Genomic DNA, 19,346 nt, shown 5'->3' on the forward strand with positions numbered 1-19,346 from the left:
GTTTTTCTTTTAAACATTAAGAGATGAATAAAGAACATCTTTAAGCTATGCAACGATGTTTATTTTGACGATTGTCAGTATTATGATCTGTTCCGTGTCATCTTCTAAGATTTTCTATTGTCGCGCTTTTTGGAGAGCTTTTATCGGAGGTAGAAAACTGTTAATACGCTCCATAATTAACATGAACGGAGAAATCGGTATATTTGTGGAGAAATCGGTATATTTGTTGAGAAATCGGTATATTTGTAGAGAAATCGGTATATTTGTGGATCAATATCGAAAATGAAAAGCGAGTTCGTCTTCGAGCACAATTAAGGACTAATATAAACAAGGTCAAGGTCACGGAGAAGGTCCAGATCACGGGGAAGGTCCAGGTCACGGGGAAGGTCCAGGTCACGGGGACAGGTAGTCTCCTATCTGTGAAAACATTTGTGAGACGTGTATGAAATGTATAAATATTCATTTGTCTCTTTTTGTTAACACACATTTAGTTCATAATCTACACAACACAGTCTTGCTTGAAACGCCATCGCGGTACAACCTGACGTACTCGCCATTTTCTAGTTATTTCACTATTATCAATCCATTACATCGTATAAAAATATCGATCCAACAACCATACTAACATATTTCAATGCATCGCTGCATTCGTCACCTTCTAAGAAGCATCTAGATCTAATGATTCATCCGTCTCATTTGTTTAATATGGCGGATATTGCACGCTGTGACGTCATAGCTTGATGGGTCACCATCTAGGACGAATGACATTCGCGTACAAGTGTGCATTCCACGAAATCGCCCATCTCAAAGACGATTCTCACATTGTTTCTTCGCAATACTTGATTTTGCAACTTCATATGACAATAAATAAGCAAAACAAAAATAATTCCGGTTACACTTTAATAATATACGAATCATACATGAAACATCGAACGATGCGTCAAAATTCCTAAAAACTTATACATATATTTTTTTAGTTTTGAAATAGTGATTATGTTTTACATCTGTATAAAGGGTTCAGTCGTTACATTGTATGTTTGTTATATGGTGTATAAATCCTAAATAACATAAACAAACAAAACAACAAACAACACGAACGAACAAACAAGAGGCCCAGAGGGCCTGCATCGTTCACCTGGATACTAGATATTTCAGTAATTATGGCAAACTACTCTTACTTCAGTTATGTTTCAAATATTTTCCTACTTTTGAACTGCCTCTCCCAACAATGGCTCAAACTGCAGATGGATTAATACTGTCATTCTTTATTTCTTTTGCTATTTCACCGCTATAAGGCCCCCTTTCTCCCGCCCTAAGGGTATCACATCCTTTTATTTATACAACAAAACACAACACTGCCAAATCAAAATTCATCAAAATCCATTTAGTAGTTCAGGACTAGGAGCGTTTTAAGAAGATTTACCCTTCGGCCCAGGTGAACTTAATATATTGTTAACAATAATAGTATTACAAAGGGCAGTAACTCTGTAGTAACAATCAAATACTTTCCATTTACGAACTCCTCCAAGATCTTATCAATATATATCTACATACAAAGTTTCATCAAACTTGGTATTTACTCCAGTTTTCGTGTTCACAAGGTCTAATAATTTTATTACAAAGGGCAATAACTCTGTAAGTTACTGTTGAATAATTTCCATTTTCGAGCTGGTACGTGGTCTTGACGATATCCAACAACAACAAGAGTTTCATCAAACTTGGTTGATATTTACAAAAGTTATCTTGTTCACAAGGTAATTGGTGACGGACGGACGGACGGACGCTGGACGCCACGGTATGACAGGTAGATCTAAACATTATTCTATTTCTGTATTCACTATATAGACTACATAATCGCCATAAAATCAAATTGCATATTCACCACAAATCTGGTGTCAGATTACAAAATTAAGGTATGATAGATAAATTTGTCTGATATCCAATTACATCGTACATGCAGTACATAGATAAACCCGGTTTCCTATTACACAATCATGGTATAAAACTAGCACCGTCTTACATTAATCATTGTACGGAGATGATCAATATGTGTTTAATACCATATCTAATATATAACATATAGACCTCACGTCCAGTGATATCCCTGTTTAATATACAGATATGGTTATGGATTAAATATTCAGTTTATAAAATAGTTACCTGTAATTTTACATACTAACTGGTTTCCATGCCACCATTTTCAAATTAATCATTTCTTCATGACGACAAATCCAAAACACACAATTCCTAAACAATTGTACCATTGTAGATAAATCAGCACAAACACCGTGGATTTAATCGAGGATTTTTCTATGGTATTAATATGATGTATAGAAGGCATTTAACCTTGTTAATATCAGGTTTAAGAAAATCTGTTTACAACTGTTCCAGTTATATTTCACGGAAACAGCAGAAAACGACATCTTTAGTCAATCAAGGGACCATAAGTCAGTCAAATACAGTGAGACAATAGTGGCAATCGAACTTGGCCGAACACTTAAACGGCATTTAACCTTGTTTACAAGTTTGAAGGGAAAATGTTAACATTTGTTGCAGTTATTGCACAGAAATAAAGCTTGACAGACGGGCAGACAGACGGAAAGAAAGCGGTGAAGTAGGGGATAAAATATAAATTCAAATTAATCCTAATAATTCTTTAAACTATACACAATCCCTGTCGAAATCCCCTTTAATGGCATACTCTTTTTCTCTAAGACATCACGCTGCTGTATTGGCCAATCAATAACGACCTAACAAAATGTGATGTATTTTGTTTTACGTCATAGGCGAATAACATGAACGTTGAAGCCAATGAAAATGATTGTTCAATTGTTAACAATCAAGACTAAAGTAAATTACATGGTAATATAACTTATTATATTCTAATTCGTTTCTCTCAAACGAACATAAATTATTAATCATATAAACTCAAACTCATTACTGGGAGTTAGTCCATTTAGCTATATGAGGACGTACAGAACCTTGAAATAGTTTATAGATGACCTATGACCTTTAATATTGACCAATGTCCACTAAATCATGTGTAGAATTCATGGTGTAGATTGTTAGCGTGACTTTGTCCAGGGGTTTATATGATATATCTTGTACACAAGTTTTGTACGAATAGACAAAGTGCTTCTTACATAACCCCCTTTACTAAGTGTTGATATAACATTGTCATACCATAACGTAATTGTTTCAATATTGAGATACACATTATCAGAAAATGTGGAGATTGAATATGTGATTGCATGTGGAAATTATAAACCGACTAAATCTGAGGCACCACCCAGATCAAACCAATCTCCGAGTGGGATTTACTGATGTACGTTACGCAGATTCTTGTGTCCGTTTGTAATCGTAGACACTTCCCCGTCCCACGACACTAGAATAGGGGTCCATCCTTCTCCTCTTCCTCTTGCCCTCCTCACTAGCCCCTCCCTCCTCCGGCGGACCATACCCACCTCCCCCGGGTGTCTGTAGTAAGAAGACGTCCTGAAAATATAAAGACAGGGTTCAAAACCTCATAGTGTGGACATGTCGGGATAAAACATCAGCGTATTACGTATACATACGTTCTCTCTATCTTCCCATTGCAATGTATGGATGTTATGTAATACGTGTTATGATACAATATCAGCCTTATTGGTCATGTGAACATTAATGTAACATCATAGAATTGTATTAAAATAAAGAGTTAATAGGGACTTAAACACCAATCCTTTTGTCAATAAACTCTACCGCCATGGTAGTAGCAATAACAAAAAATGTCGATGAAAAACATATTAAAACTTGATCTTGCATTAAAGTTTTTATATTTTCATCATTGAAACATAATACTATTGGATTGTCCATGATAGTTAAGTGCGCCGTTAGCGTTAAGCAAATAAGGCACTTCGGTTTTCGGTTCATATATCGATAGATCAATTCAATACCCGGTTCAAGACTTAAGTGAAATAAAACATTATTTCATAACTATGTTATCTTATACAATGTTTCTAGTGCCTGAAACCCTCCGCGGTTTCGTCAGGGTAACATTTTCACATGTTACAATAATAACCTGCTAATTTTCACCGACTACCACCGCAAACGTAAACAAAATTAAATTGCCTGTTTCTGCTACACGTATTTTGATGTGACCGATTCCACCCTGTCTGATGTTTCAATCAGACTAGAGTGCCGCGCATGGGAATGGCAACATGGATGGAACTCTTGTAAATCTGGTGAAACGTAAATTTACACGAAATCGTTAACTTACATTTGTATTGCCTCTACATATGTTCGTGTATACAAGAACATGTGCAGCTCTTCAAATTATTTAACCTTCTCAAAGTGGGATTGTAACTCAAATGCCTAAATGTGAAAAAATATTATTGTAGTAGAAATAACTTTGTATATATAGCAGTTGAAGCAGGTTATTATTTAACATTACACGTCATTAAGGTTTTGGCTATGGACATATAACATAATGTAAGTTTCACCTGGCAAGACTTCACAGTAAGGAATTCGGTTTTTCTACATTTCATAAAAGTCTACGTTTCCTTTTAATTTACATCGTTACACGTGTTAAGCTTTAATTAATCTCCACATGATCGTTATATAGTTCAGGTATACGGCAGTTGAATAGATGCCAAATGTAAATTATAAATCGAGTCTAACTGCAGGAGCATATGTGCATACAGCATAAAAATATAATTAAGACGTTGAACAGATGTCAGAAGAAATACGCTCCTCCGCATCTGTAAATTGGCTGAAGCCATTAAACCTGCACGTGAACAATGACACGGCGATACAGGTTTGGCACTAGAGGGCGCCGTATGTACCTTTTATCAGCCAATCGTATCAGGGTGCTGTGCAGCAAAACAAAAACGTAAGGAAAAATATATAGATTTAACTATATACAATATCAGTTTCCTTCCGACGGAGAACAGACGGACTTTTTATACATGCATTTGGACCACAAAACCTTATGAACCTTGAATTATGAGATAAACTAATGTGTTTTCTGTCACAAAAGACCAGTGTATTGACATATTTAGTAGGCGTTCATCATTTTTGCAGTATATTGAATCGTACTAGTTCCTCGACCTGATCAATTCAATATATATATTAGTACATTACAATTTCCCCAGCTGACCTGTTGTATAGGTACGGCCACTCCTTCTTGGCGTCACGGTACATAAGTAAAATAAAGAACATTCTTCTCTATCACTTCCTTTAGATAAATTATTTACGACTCCCAGCTAATTGTCGCACTCGACAATTACATTTATGTATGTAGTACCTGTCACTAATTTGTCAGAGCACCAAGCACCAATTGAGGATATTGATGAACATATACAAAAAGTACTTCTGGGTAATTATCATTAAAGCGTTTTCCACTTTATATGTTTGGTAAACGTGTCCGAGATACCGTGTGTTCCTTCCCGAACACGCCGGAGTGTCTCTAATGACGTAGGAGTGCTAAACACAACGACGTGCTAATGACCTGAACATCGGCTTTTTACAGGACAACCTTAAACAGCGCTGTTACTGAAATATGTAACTATCCATAATAAACCTAATTACATATAATACGATTTCCGTATTGTCACATAAGTACAACTTTCAGTGCTATAATTTCAATTGGTATAAAGTCAGCAAATACACACAAGATACCTATTAATGCTTTTCAATACAAATTTACATACGATATTGATATTCCTCAACCAACTATTGATCGAATAACAAGCTTATGATATCAATGAATAGCATATACAGATAATTGGTGTTAACGTCTTGTGAGAGATATTTTGATATGTATTAGGGGTTCAATGTCGGATCGACAACTTTTACTTTATCTTAAGGTTGGTAATAAAAACACATTTCTAAAGATGTAAAAAAATACTATTGAAGTATACATACTAGTACTCAGTAGCAAGTATAGTGGTACTGTTGGCCATGACCGCAATTTTGAAATTTCTGACCAACACAGAAAAAAATTGAGGTGGGTTTGAGGTGAATACCAGGGATGGAACTAATAGGAAGTATGAAATGTGTTTTTTAAAATGGTGGCCATGGCGGCCATCTTGAATTTTGGACCGACTGTCGTTTCACGAGGCCGAAAAATAACACTCTGTCTTCTTCTCGCCAATTTTCAACTCAGTGTTATCCGTGGAACTGGTGAAGAACACAGCTACCATCGTGGACTTCGGACAGACTAGAAAAATAACACCGGGTCAGGAGCATTCCTGGAATTTCAGGCATGTTTGGGCTGACTCCCAGTGATGGAACGTTACACCTGAAAACTCCAGTCTGAATTGGCTGCTTAAAACAATATCTACTCTTACAAGAATTTGCCTCCATAACTATTGTAAAATGAGTATCTTATCAAAATCTGCAACATATATTGCAGAGGTGCAGCGAAATAACATATTGTTTCTACTTTCGCCTTATGTGGATCGTAATCGAAATATCGGCGGTTTTTATATGATGAATAGAAAGTTTCTACCACATTGATAACTTCTCTGGCGAGTCTTGTACGATAACTGAACAATACGATAACCATGAAATACAAGTTTTTATCCCATTGATAATTTCTTATATTTTTCACTGCTGTCGTATTGTACAACTATCGTACAAGACTCGTCAGAGATTGAAGAAGACTTAAGGAAGTGTAAAAAGTGTTGTTTTACCCTGTGTGACCACTGTACTTACATTGACTTGTTTTACCCTGTGTGACCACTGTACTTACATTGACCTGTTTTACCCTGTCTGACCACTGTACATTGAATTGGTAAGTTTTATCTTGTCAGGACATTATTGTGGACTATTAATCGGTGTTTAGACTGACGTCAGACTCAGCACAACTGTTTAACATCGTGAATCAAGCCTAATGAAAAATCCATCTGTAATGAATTAATATGTTATGATGAACGATATCACGGGTTCCCTGTATCGCCATCTTGCTGGCATTCCTCATTACACATCCACCTGCTCATAAAAGATGGTTGCACGTGTTTTTCTGGTATATACCCCACAAAACATACGACCCAACAGGTAATAACATCACTTCCTCCTTTAAAAAGGCGGTCTTGTGTCAGCTTTACACACCCTAAAATGAAAACTTGTAAGCTCCTTTCTCAACGATCGTGCCAAAAATAAACATGAAATTTAGAAACCATTTTCCCTTCTTAAAATGAAATAATTATTTGATAATTCTATGTCTGCATGCATTCTGGAGGCCAGATTTTACTTTTAAGACCTCAAGACGTCATGTAGACTTTTGAAGAAATACATAAACTACAAGTGTCTGGATTAAATTCGTATCAATCTACTGTACTGTAATGAGCAACACGTTTGCCTTTGAAAACTGATACAGATTCGTTCCGCCATTATACAGCTAAACCTCGCCCTCCTCTTCAGCAGTTTGTCAGATATGTTACACTGAAAACATTACTTAACAAACGAAAGTGATAAAAAACGAGTATCATATCTAAAGATCAGTGATCGTTAGTCTTCTCCTAAGCTTTTTAATATGATAATGTTCTGGAGCATATACGTTTTGACCCGGTTTTACAAATATCAAGCAATCTTATTATCTTTCCCGTAATTGATTTCAGCTATTCTATCTTATAAGACGTATGGTAACGGTAATGCAATTAAATGTAACTAAGAACAACGCTATTTACAAATGTAAAAAAAAAAAAAAAAACAACATCGTCCAATTCACTTCAGTAAAGCCCTACCAGAAGTTTAGACGTTTTGTTGATGATTTTAAACACTTTTTTCTTAGAAAGGACAATTCATAGCTGTTTCCTTACATAAACGGTTCTGAATCTTACACCGGGAGTCATAGCATCAGATAACTGCAGTTTATCACGTAATACAGAACATGTATTTTCATCAACTGTTTAACAATTCTGCAAATATATCTGATCGTGAAACCTCCGTTCCCAGGGCAATCAACATGACTTGCTACAAATAATAATTCACTAACCTTTTAACGTAATGGGTAACAACTTAAGAAAATTAACCTTTCTGAGAAAACTGAGAGCATTCTCAGGGTAACGAGCTGTGATGTAAAGTCACACAAAGGCGCTGTATAACCTGTCATTACGTATGTATAACAAGACTACATTCAAAGGCTGAATGGAACGCCCATCAATGCAACAATTGACGTTATAGAAATGGCGTACTTTAAGCACTGAAACGCAACATTCGAATACATTTACGATGTCATACCGATGGCCTTTTTACTAAAGTTAGCATTGTTCCTAGTATGCACAGGGATCCATTGCGGTGACGATAGATCTACCCCGCCATAGGCTTTTTTTGCTTAATACAGTAATGCGAGACATCATCAGTTTAACTGCGAACACTGTTTCATACTCAAACAAATACATGCATGTTACTGAGATTAAAATATATACTAATGTTACAGACTGCCAGTTACCGTCATTGTTAAATATATTAGACAGGGCTGGCCGTGTTTCTCAAGGACTATATCTAGGTTACAATTGTATCTTAGTATTATACCCCATCCTATATACATAGCGTCGCTGTGTGGTCGGAACTCATTGTCTTGTAATCTGTCAGTAGACATCTTGGTCAAAGGTTCAGATCACACAGCTTCCCGTACAAACGGTTCCTATGGGTGGTAAAGGGTTGTACCTGACATACGCCTGAGCTTCACAACCTTAGATATCTGTCGGTAGGATTCGTTTGGTGCCAGGGGTATATCATATATTGATATTATACATTAGTAAAGACAAAAATTGTAAATCAAAAGCTGTACGAAACCATGACAATAAGCACAGAAGAGCTATCAGAACAAAAGTAAAAGCTTCACAAAACCTCACAAAATCGAACAATGATCTACGGACAAATGAGCGTTTGATGAACTCCAACAACACTCACCATCGCACCACAACAATGAAAACAACAATGACCGCCAATCTTGCTATATGTTTCTATATTAAAACATTGTCACACTTTTAAACATTCTATCCACCGTCATCGCGGGAATATTTTATAACTTGAATCAATTTTGACGGATCACTAAACCAGGGTTTGTGTTTGATGTCAAGAGACTATATTTGATCTAAAATTAATCTTATATTCGGTGATGATCCATCTATGCGGAATAATAAACAATTTATTGTTCATGTATATCTGTATGGACAAATAAGAAATCGATACACACTAGACATATTTAGCACCTTTATGAAGTTAGTGAACATGGCCTTTAGTGATCCGGGCCAAAGACGTACGTACAGCAGGCCAAAAGAAATGCGGAGTCAGGTTATATTGACGCAGAGTAGTGACACATTGACAGGAAACACCCACATTCATGTTGTATAACAGGACGTTATGCGCTGTCGAACAACATTTATGGACGTCTAAACCGGAAGTCACAGGTTGCCTGTCATCGTATGACAACCACCAGCACACGTGCGACCTTATAAAGATGTCGGACTTATCACTGAAAATCTACCGGGGGAAAAGGAGTGCCGAGATAATGCCATGTGAAGAGGTCGAATGTGCATTCTTTATCATGTAAAACACAAATCAAAACATATGTATATTTCTTTCTTTCTTAATTGAAATGTTTGCAGTACACCAAAATATTAAAGTACTTCCTCTGACATGATTCTCATTTTGTACTGGACTATGGTATTATAGGAAACATCACTGTGATTCGATATATAGGGTCTTATGCCTAAATAGTTAACAAAGTTTGCTTTACATATCGAAATCATTCCTATAATTTAGAGCATGCTATTATATACGTTAATTCAATATAACTAGAGGCACCATATTTTCTGCAGTTTTTCTCTTATATTTTCATTATATTAAACATTGCGAAACAATAAGTATTTTCACACACTCTATAGAGATATATATGACGCCCTTTTGACACTTTGTATGTTGGCGGTGAAATTCCGAAAAGACATTTCAGTTAGCAGTGGCAGATGTGAATCTACATCAAATAGACTGTGAATGCGCTTCAATGAAAACCACCATGAAAACCGGACCATTTTATTTCAGAAACGTTTCAGATCTTTTTTGTCTATGGTATGGTAATGGTGTATCGCTAGATGTTGAGAAAAAGCAGACAATTTTGTACCTCGTTATTGTTTGTTGGAGGGAGAATAAAACGTACTCAGGAAACAATTTCAATTTCCCTACAATTACTAGACACTGGCTTTGATCGGATGTCTGAGTTGTGTCAGAGAGAAGGAGCTGTCCGATGGCGCACACACGGCAACAGTTTCTGTACTGACAGATGGACCCCAAACCTTTCAACAGAGTATACAAAATTACAAAGTAAAATACAAACGCACAGATACCCAGGTCAGCTGGCTTACATCCACATGATTTTAAAAACGGCCACGGGGATCCTGATTGGTATATATCTATATATGCAGCTCATTATATTATCATTTCTTAAGTTAATTGTTTTTGCCATGACTTCTGTTTTTATGTTTTATAATGAAAATAACTAACGTTGAAAGAATATGAATTTCCTACCGCTCCATATGTAAATCAAATAAGAGATCGAAAAAGGAATGCATTTTATAAAAGTAAGTTTGAGTACATTTTAAGTATCACCGTCAGTCTAAGAATATATGACCTGATGAGGGAAAAGTCGGTGAAAGATGATACAAGGAGAAAGGCGAGGTAGAGGTGTAAAAACCAAACGTATCTGTAACACATGTGTCTATACGGCTGGGGATAACAGAAAATAATTTAATTTAATGTCCATTTTTTCTCTCTCTTTCAGATAATCCGTGCCTCTGGTAAAAACATCAGTTACATCACATACGTCTCATCTGGTGGGGCGTGGAGTATGCGGGGTTTTTCTATAAAATGTGGACTAAAAGAGAATAGAAGGATTAGCACTATTCCAGAAAATTTGATGGATTACAATACACCCGCTAAAAACAGATTTCACATGTGTGGGAAGCACATCTCCCTTTCAACAGAAGTAGATTTACATCACATAGGTAGATGGATTAAAGCCAGTATATCCAACTTAAGTTTTCCTGATTGATAATCCATACACACATTGAACTACTGCTAACATCTTCCAAAACCTAAACCATCTTATAGCATAGATAAGCTAGTGACAACGTCTTAAAACAAGTATTTTTCTCTTTATCAATCACAATAACCTTTGTTTTATCTTAATTGCATCCTGACTTTAGCATTACAGAATGCATTTTCTGGGTAAACTACTGGCCCATCCAAAAACCAAACACACATTGCTCGCTGAAATAATACACTTAATTTTCAACGGTATAATTTAAGAAATTATTGAATTTTGCGAATCACACCTAAAACACCTTGTTAATATATAATACAGGTGGGGTACAACTTCTCTCGGGGTTTTACAATCTGAGATGTACAATCAGCCAGTAACTTTAGATATGCAACAATCAGATTTTACAGCCTATCTTCTACCAGCGGTCCCGTATCACACACTCCACTCTAGATCTCCTAAAGCCAACAGGGAGTCCAAACTTTAAGTCTGCACACAACGCATACGTCAATTCAACTGCAATCTCTCTGATTTAATATCAGTTTATTTTTTCATCTTTCAGCTGTACAAAAAGTGACAAATCTGGTAGTTTTTATTTTTCTGTGTATCAGACCACCCTAAATACTATAAGTAATACACACGACTATCGGAGTAATACCAATGTGCATGATCACATACATACTGTTATCTCCCGGGGGTTCCGATCTGGTAAATGCATTTCCAGCCCTTTTAATTAAAACCCGGCAAAATTACATATTTCTAAGCATAGCATCCTAAAAATATGCGTTAATATAAGTAAAAGACAAATGCATCCCGGAGTGTCGTCTTCAGAGACAAAAGTTTGGTGTTAATACCTGCTGTGACAATACAATCTCGAGGTTAAACCGAAAGTAGAAGACCACCCCAGTTCTTCCACAAATATGCTCCTCTATATGCATTCCTGTCTTTAGGGAAAGAGAAAGGTAATGTGTGATACCTCTGATATTTGGTGAAGAATCCATTCAAGGAAAAACAAACAAAATTATTTTGTACAATCAATAGTTTTAGTTTAATATTTTTTACATTTACATTCCCCCCTCATGGTTTATTTGATATTTGCCACGAAACATATTGCATCTTTGCTTTGTTTATTTCAATTGAGGATAGGTTATGCTTTACCTCATCAGAAGTCATCAGAAGTCTTCACAACAAACTAAAATACCAATTAAGCTAATTATTTTGAAATATTTTCTATATCTTAGTGTTAATTGTTGAGTTATATAAATAGAATTTCCTTTGAAGCATCACACAAACAGTCGTTTTAAGATATAAATACATAATTTAATACGGAACATATTGATGTCTTTATTTGGTTACAAAATGACAGAATACAGTGCTAGTCTTCTTCAATGATTTGTAAAAATCTGCTACAGATCAAAGACACTGTCTTACCGACAAATGTATTTTTCATTTGTATGTTCCATATAGGCATCAATATTAAATCGACACTATTAAAAAGATTGTTATTTTTAACACGTCATCTTTCACCTTTCGTTATACCAGTTGTATATTGAATATACCTGTGTTTACCAGAGATTATCAATCATACCATGGACTTATATCGGGTGGATACTGCGACATACCGAGCGAAAGAATATCGATATATCAAATTTTCACACCCATATTTTGAATTCAATATCGCTTCGCTTGATTGATGCTTTCCGGGTAACAGCCGGTGAGTTGGATCATTCCTTACGTGATACACATATCGGCAGCATTATAGTGATATGGGTTTGGTTTGTAATGTTTAATAGAGGACCACCACAGGAACAGTAAACTTATAAATGTTTTATCATAAAGGATGTGATCACGATAGTGGTGATTCGGTTACAGTGTCCTCGTTACGTACACAACGGCTGTAATCCGCCATGGCGACGGAATCTGTCAGCACTTATTGCTAAGCTGAAGAAAACTGAGAAAATATACTGCTTTGCCTAAATGCCAAGTCTTCAAGACTACACAAACTTAGATATAGACTTTTGCTGACAAGCAACTTCCTCTATGGGGGAGGCTCCGTCAACAAATATAGAAGATTAGCATCGAGGTAGACTGTTAACACTATAGCCTATTACAGCATGAACGATTACATTGAAACAGTATGTGGAAATAGACACAATTAGGCGATTAGCAAAACATGTTCGTCTTCATGTACATCAAAATAAATTATTTTGAACATCTTCTGGTTTCAAGTGTTTGTATTTACCTGAAACATATCCTACTCACAAAAACCATTCTGAATGTGTTTTACATGCAATGTGCAGTTTAAGTTATATATAAATTCTGTGACGGCGTGTATTTGAGGAGGTACCGAGTCGTAAGTAAACGTCATTAGTAAGTAAATTCGTTGTAGTCTAAGCTGAAAAAGAAAGGATGCATGACTTTGCCTTTGGTTGGCGATTGATCACGGAAATAATTGTGTAATTGCCGCTATCGTTCATAGGGGTTTATACCCGTTTTTGTTCAGTACTCGAGTCAGGAAAGACAGATGCAATTCTTTATTGCCGCTATCGTTCATAGGGGTTTATACCCGTTTTTGTTCAGTACTCGAGTTAGGAAAGACAGATGCAATTCTTTATTGCCGCTATCGTTCATAGGGGTTTATACCCGTTTTTGTTCAGTACTCGAGTCAGGAAAGACAGATGCAATTCTTTCAAATCCAAAAATGTTATTTCATAAAATTTTCAAAAAAAAAATTTCTACGTTACATTCTATTTTTTTTTTATTTTAGCAAATGCAGCAGATTAACAATTAATTCTAAATATCAATCAACATATCTAAATTATGCCAAGTCTAATTTATGCGAGTAATACGTTCGCAAATTTACAATAACCCGTCAACTCATCCACACGTTGACTATTCATTACGTCACATGCATACACACAAATCAATGAATTGCTGATTTATATCATCCTGCACATGGAAATCAGGTTTCAATATCCCAGTCAAAGAAGTAGCTGTTCTCAGACACTTCAATTATCAGTAGGCATGAAGAAGCAGATGCTTCATTTTTGTTTGCGGTGATTTTCAGTGTAAACATATAGCGTAGATCGTCTGATATAAATCAGGAGATCGAGCACCCACACTTGGTATTCATCTGATTGTTAGTCAATAGCTTTGATACACAATTACTTGATGGCTCTTCATTTAACGAGGAATGTTAAGAATATTGCACCAGTTTTCTTATATCACCTTTATTGTCTACTTAAAAAGTAAACGTTGTTCAGTCTCTATGCTGAACCAGAATAACAAAGTTTTTTAATTCCGCCGAAACCACCCCAATAGGGACACGATCCTAAAATATTAATAAAGGTTCAGAGACGATATTTCACTCATGGACTTATTAGATCAACTGTGCCGGGAATGCATACAAACAAATGTATTAAATTGGGAGATGTTCGACTTCTTAATTTACATTACAAACAAATAAATCACTGCATCATTGCATAATTAGAGGATGACGTGTGCAAAGTAATTTATAAATTATTAAGAGTAAGAATGCGACCAATATGAAAGAAGGAATGCATTCCATTAATTGTTGTATATTGAGGTATAAAAACAAATGTTCTTATAACAAAAACCTTTTTTTTTTACGGAGCGGATATTCAAGACTATTTAAAAGCTCTGAAAACCCACATTCCATTTAATCCACTTCTAGAATATTCCAATAGACCTCTATCCCTGATTTAATAGAACAAAGGATAGTAAAATTGTCCACCAAGACAAAAATCGTGGTTAAGAATATTTGAAGGGATCGAAGGTGATCGTCAGAAATCCGACAACCAACAAATCAGAAAACTTCAGGGTAGTACTAACAGCATTAGGTAATCTATTTTACACGTAACTCGATTTACCGACGATTTAAATCTAATACATATCACCTGGAATAAGACAAGATATCGGCCTCTAGAATTAAACCTTCCTTTGGTCCGTCACATATAAAAACTATCGCTATAAAACATTGATACCATCCAGATGTTGGAAAGTATTATTTAACCTTTTTTTAGTTTCACCACAGTATCCATCTCCTATTCATTAAACTATATCTGGATCCCAGCTGTACGTTTGATCTTCAACGTGTTACACATAGTGTTACATGCTGTCCTCCCTACTTCCTGAAGTTCCTTCATTAAACGCTTTGTGGTGTTTTACATTCATATATAAACTATGGTACGCCAGATTTATATACTCATTATTCAATAGCCTTTCTTGTAAAAAAAAAATACTACAAACATATCTTTCATTTGAATATTATTATTCATTTTTTGATTTTGTAATCGCAATAATGTGAAATTCTGAGTTAATTCTTATGCAGCAATGATAAACATAATAAGATTGCAATGTCAATATTAAGTGTCCATAAAATACCACATAGGCCTATGGACACTCGGCAAATCTGTAATATAATCTTAAAGATAACAACATGCTGATGAAATGAAGAAAATATATCAAATAAATAAACACAGTACAGTTTAATATGGACAAAGCAAATGGATATGAAAACAGACTTTGTATCGGTATATAACAGTCTCCCCGTGATATATATACGATGTAGAGGGTAAAGGGTAGAGATCATTACTTACTAGAGAGATCGTCATTACGCATATAAACTCGATCTCCTTTAGTAAGGTCTCTCAGAAATACATGTCATTACCAGGACCCCACCATTCCATCGCTCATTTGAAGTTCAAATGTTGAGAAACTTATATCAAATTAAATTTTGAAGATTTTGCTAGCTGAAAAATGATGCTATTGGATAGGTTAAATGGCATTTAAGAGCACACAAGTACTTGAAAAACAGTACCTCTGATATGCAGTGGCTGGGGAACACCCACCTGGGGACTTCCCGCCTTTTTACATCTAGCATCTTACGTCAATCTATTTTAGTAGGAGTGTGTATTAGTTTCCGAATTTCAAGACCCCACTTTTTTTTTATCGTATATAGAAAGTACAATTTCATGTTAGCTACAAACCTAAGAAAGACATTTCAGCAGCTGAATGACTGAATTAGTTGTGACCTGGTTTGGGAGATATGAATATTTGAATAATAACGATATTTGGTGCAAAATAAATTTATCTTGCGAACAATCCAAATTATATTTCATTGTAAAATAAGATGCATTATGTACTATCACACTGTTACACAAAGCAAACAGCATATGACCTCGGCCACGTGACATATTCACATGACCACTACCTTCTGAAGCATGCAGAGATATGCCTTACAGTCATCTTGCACGTGCTACAGTGGGGTACATATATTGATTCTCCTTACATCCAAGATAAAATCGAGCAGACGTTAAAATTACTTCTCATTTTTTATATATTTTAAAATCAAATAAGTAGCCATGAAAGTGTATATAGGTGCACCCTATGCCAAGTTAATGACGAAGGTCTGTTGTTTTCAGAAACAACACACGAGGGGGTGGTATGGCTGCTAATTATGTAACGACACACGCGTCCGCCAGATGTAAATGTCTAATTACACAAAAAATTAATTTCATGCTGGTCGCTGTGGAAATGTACTTTGTTGCGTGTGGAGCGGCAGTAAATGTTATTAACACAATATTAAAACACCAAACTAGAAGTCGACAAATGGCTTCTTCTCGGTTACGCGTTGAAAGGTTTTGTTGAGTTAGTGTAAAACTGTCACATTTAAGAATATTTTTATAGCATAAATAACAACATCACTTGTTCGCATGGTGATATGTCGTATTTCTATGTAATTGTTAGCATCAGGCATGCAACCTCAGATACTCATACACAGAACAACTGTAGATGGCACAACATATCAATGGTCGAAGCTTCAGTTTGAAACTTATTTATTAAAAATTACGTATGAATAGTCTATGTCTTATCCTCAAATGTGTAAAACTACATAAAATTATTGACGTTATACCACCAGTGTTAATGAAGGCAAGTCTCAAGAGTGAAGAGTCGTTATATTGGTGTTACGTTCTAATTATAAGTTTTTAATTTGAGCAGAATTAGAACCCGATGCGGAGAAAAAAAGTCGTTATCCCATATGACAGGAAATCACAGATTGATTTTTAAACATGCTATTTAGATTTAGAAATTTTACTTTTACCGATTTTTTTAATTTTCTTTAAATAACTAAAGGCGTTATCTTTGAAGAAATGAAAAATAGACGTTGCATTGCTCGAGGGAAATTTATGACAACGAATGAATTTAATGTAAGACAGCTTATAACCTATTGGTATTTAGAGTAAACACATGGACAAAACATCAACAGAATACCGTAAATATGACAACACAGTAACATTTGAAGAGTGCTAGGAGAGGAAGACTGAAAGTTCTGAAAAGGTAGGTACATTGTATCATCTGCTTCATTGATGAAATTCAACAAATTCATATACAGTGTGCAAAAGTAACACCTCAGTGTATACCAGTTATACCCTACACAGGCAATATTCCTTCACGTGAAATTCACGCGATTTTTTCCCACGTGAAATTCACATGATATTTTTTCTGTGAATTGCACGTGAAGGAACATTGCCTGTGCTAAGTGTACATATGTTATACTCAACAGTGTACAAAAAGTGTATACCAGTAACACCCCACAACAACGCCAGTAACATGCTCATTGTACAGTGTTCACCAGTAATATCCCACAGTGTACACCAGTAATACCTCAGTGTACACCAGTAATACCTCACAGTGTACACCAGTAATACCCAGTGTACACCAGTAATAACCCACTGTGTACACCAATAATACCCACAGTGTACACCAGTAATACCCCACAATATACACCAGTAATACCTCACAATGTACACCAGTAATACCTCACAGTGTACACCAGTAATACCTCACAGTGTACACCAGTAATACCCCAGTGTACACCAGTAATACCCCACTGTGTACACCAATAATACTCCAGTGTACACCAGTAATACCTCACAGTGTACACTAGTAATACCTCAGTGTACACAAGTAATACCCAGTGTACACCAGTAATACCCCACAATATACACCAGTAATACCTCACAATGTACACCAGTAATAATCCAGTGTACACCAGTAATACCTCACAGTGTACACCAGTAATACCCCAGTGTACACCAGTAATACCCCACTGTGTACACCAATAATACTCCAGTGTACACCAGTAATACCTCAGTGTACACCAGTAATACCTCACAGTGTACACCAGTAATGCCCCAGTGTACACCAGTAATACCCCATAGTGTACACCAGTAATTCCCCAGTGTACACCAGTAATACCTCACAGTATACACCAGTAATACCACACAGTGTACACCATTAATACCCCACAGTGTACACCAGTAATACCTCAGTGTACACCAGTAATACCCCACAGTATACACCAGTAATTCCTTACAGTGTACACAAGTAATACCTCACAGTGTACAACAGTAATACCTCACAATGTACACCAGTAATACCCCACAGTGTACACTAGTAATACCTTACAGTGTACACCAGTAATACCCCAGTGTACACGAGTAATAACTCACAGTATACACCAGTAATACCACACAGTGTACACCATTAATACCCCACAGTGTACACCAGTAACACATCAGTGTACACCAGTAATACCCCACAGTGTACACAGTAATACTCCACAGTGTACACCAGTAATACCCCACAGTGTACACCAGTAATACCCCACAGTGTACACCAGTAATACCTCACAGTATACACCAGTAATACCCAACAGTATACACCAGTAATATCCCAGTGTACACCAGTAATACCTCACAGTATACACCAGTAATACCACACAGTGTACACCATTAATACCCCACAGTGTACACCTGTAATACCTCAGTGTACACCAGTAATACCCCACAGTATACACCAGTAATACCTTACAGTGTACACCAGTTATACCTCACAATGTACACCAGTAATACCCCACAGTGTACACCAGTAATACCTTACAGTGTACACCAGTAATACCCCACAGTGTACACGAGTAATACCTCACAGTATACACCAGTAATACCCCAGTGTACACCAGTAATACCCCACAGTGTACACCAGTAATACCCCACAGTGTACACCAGTAATACCTTACAGTTTACACCAGTAATACCTCACAGTATACACCAGTAATACCTCACAGTATACACCAGTAATACCCCACAGTGTACACCAGTAATACCCCACAGTGTACACCAGTAATACCCCACAGTGTACAGCAGTAATACCTTACAGTTTACACCAGTAATACCTCACAGTATACACCAGTAATACCTTACAGTGTACACGAGTAATACCTCACAGTATACACCAGTAA

At 36.1% G+C, this 19,346-nt stretch overlaps 1 protein-coding gene across 1 annotated transcript in view; it reads right to left on the bottom strand.

Moving 5' to 3' along the window:
* Positions 1–883: 883 nt before the first annotated feature.
* Positions 884–19,346, bottom strand: part of LOC117337557 (5-oxoprolinase-like) — a 93,732-nt gene continuing 75,269 nt past the window's right edge. The window contains exon 35 of the mRNA XM_033898588.1: positions 884–3,495. Coding sequence (XP_033754479.1) covers positions 3,331–3,495 — 165 coding nt within the window. The 3' untranslated portion in view covers positions 884–3,330. The remainder of the gene's footprint in view (positions 3,496–19,346) is intronic.

This window comes from Pecten maximus, chromosome 11, assembly GCF_902652985.1.
Source record: "Pecten maximus chromosome 11, xPecMax1.1, whole genome shotgun sequence".
Taxonomy (NCBI): Eukaryota; Metazoa; Mollusca; class Bivalvia; order Pectinida; family Pectinidae; genus Pecten; species Pecten maximus.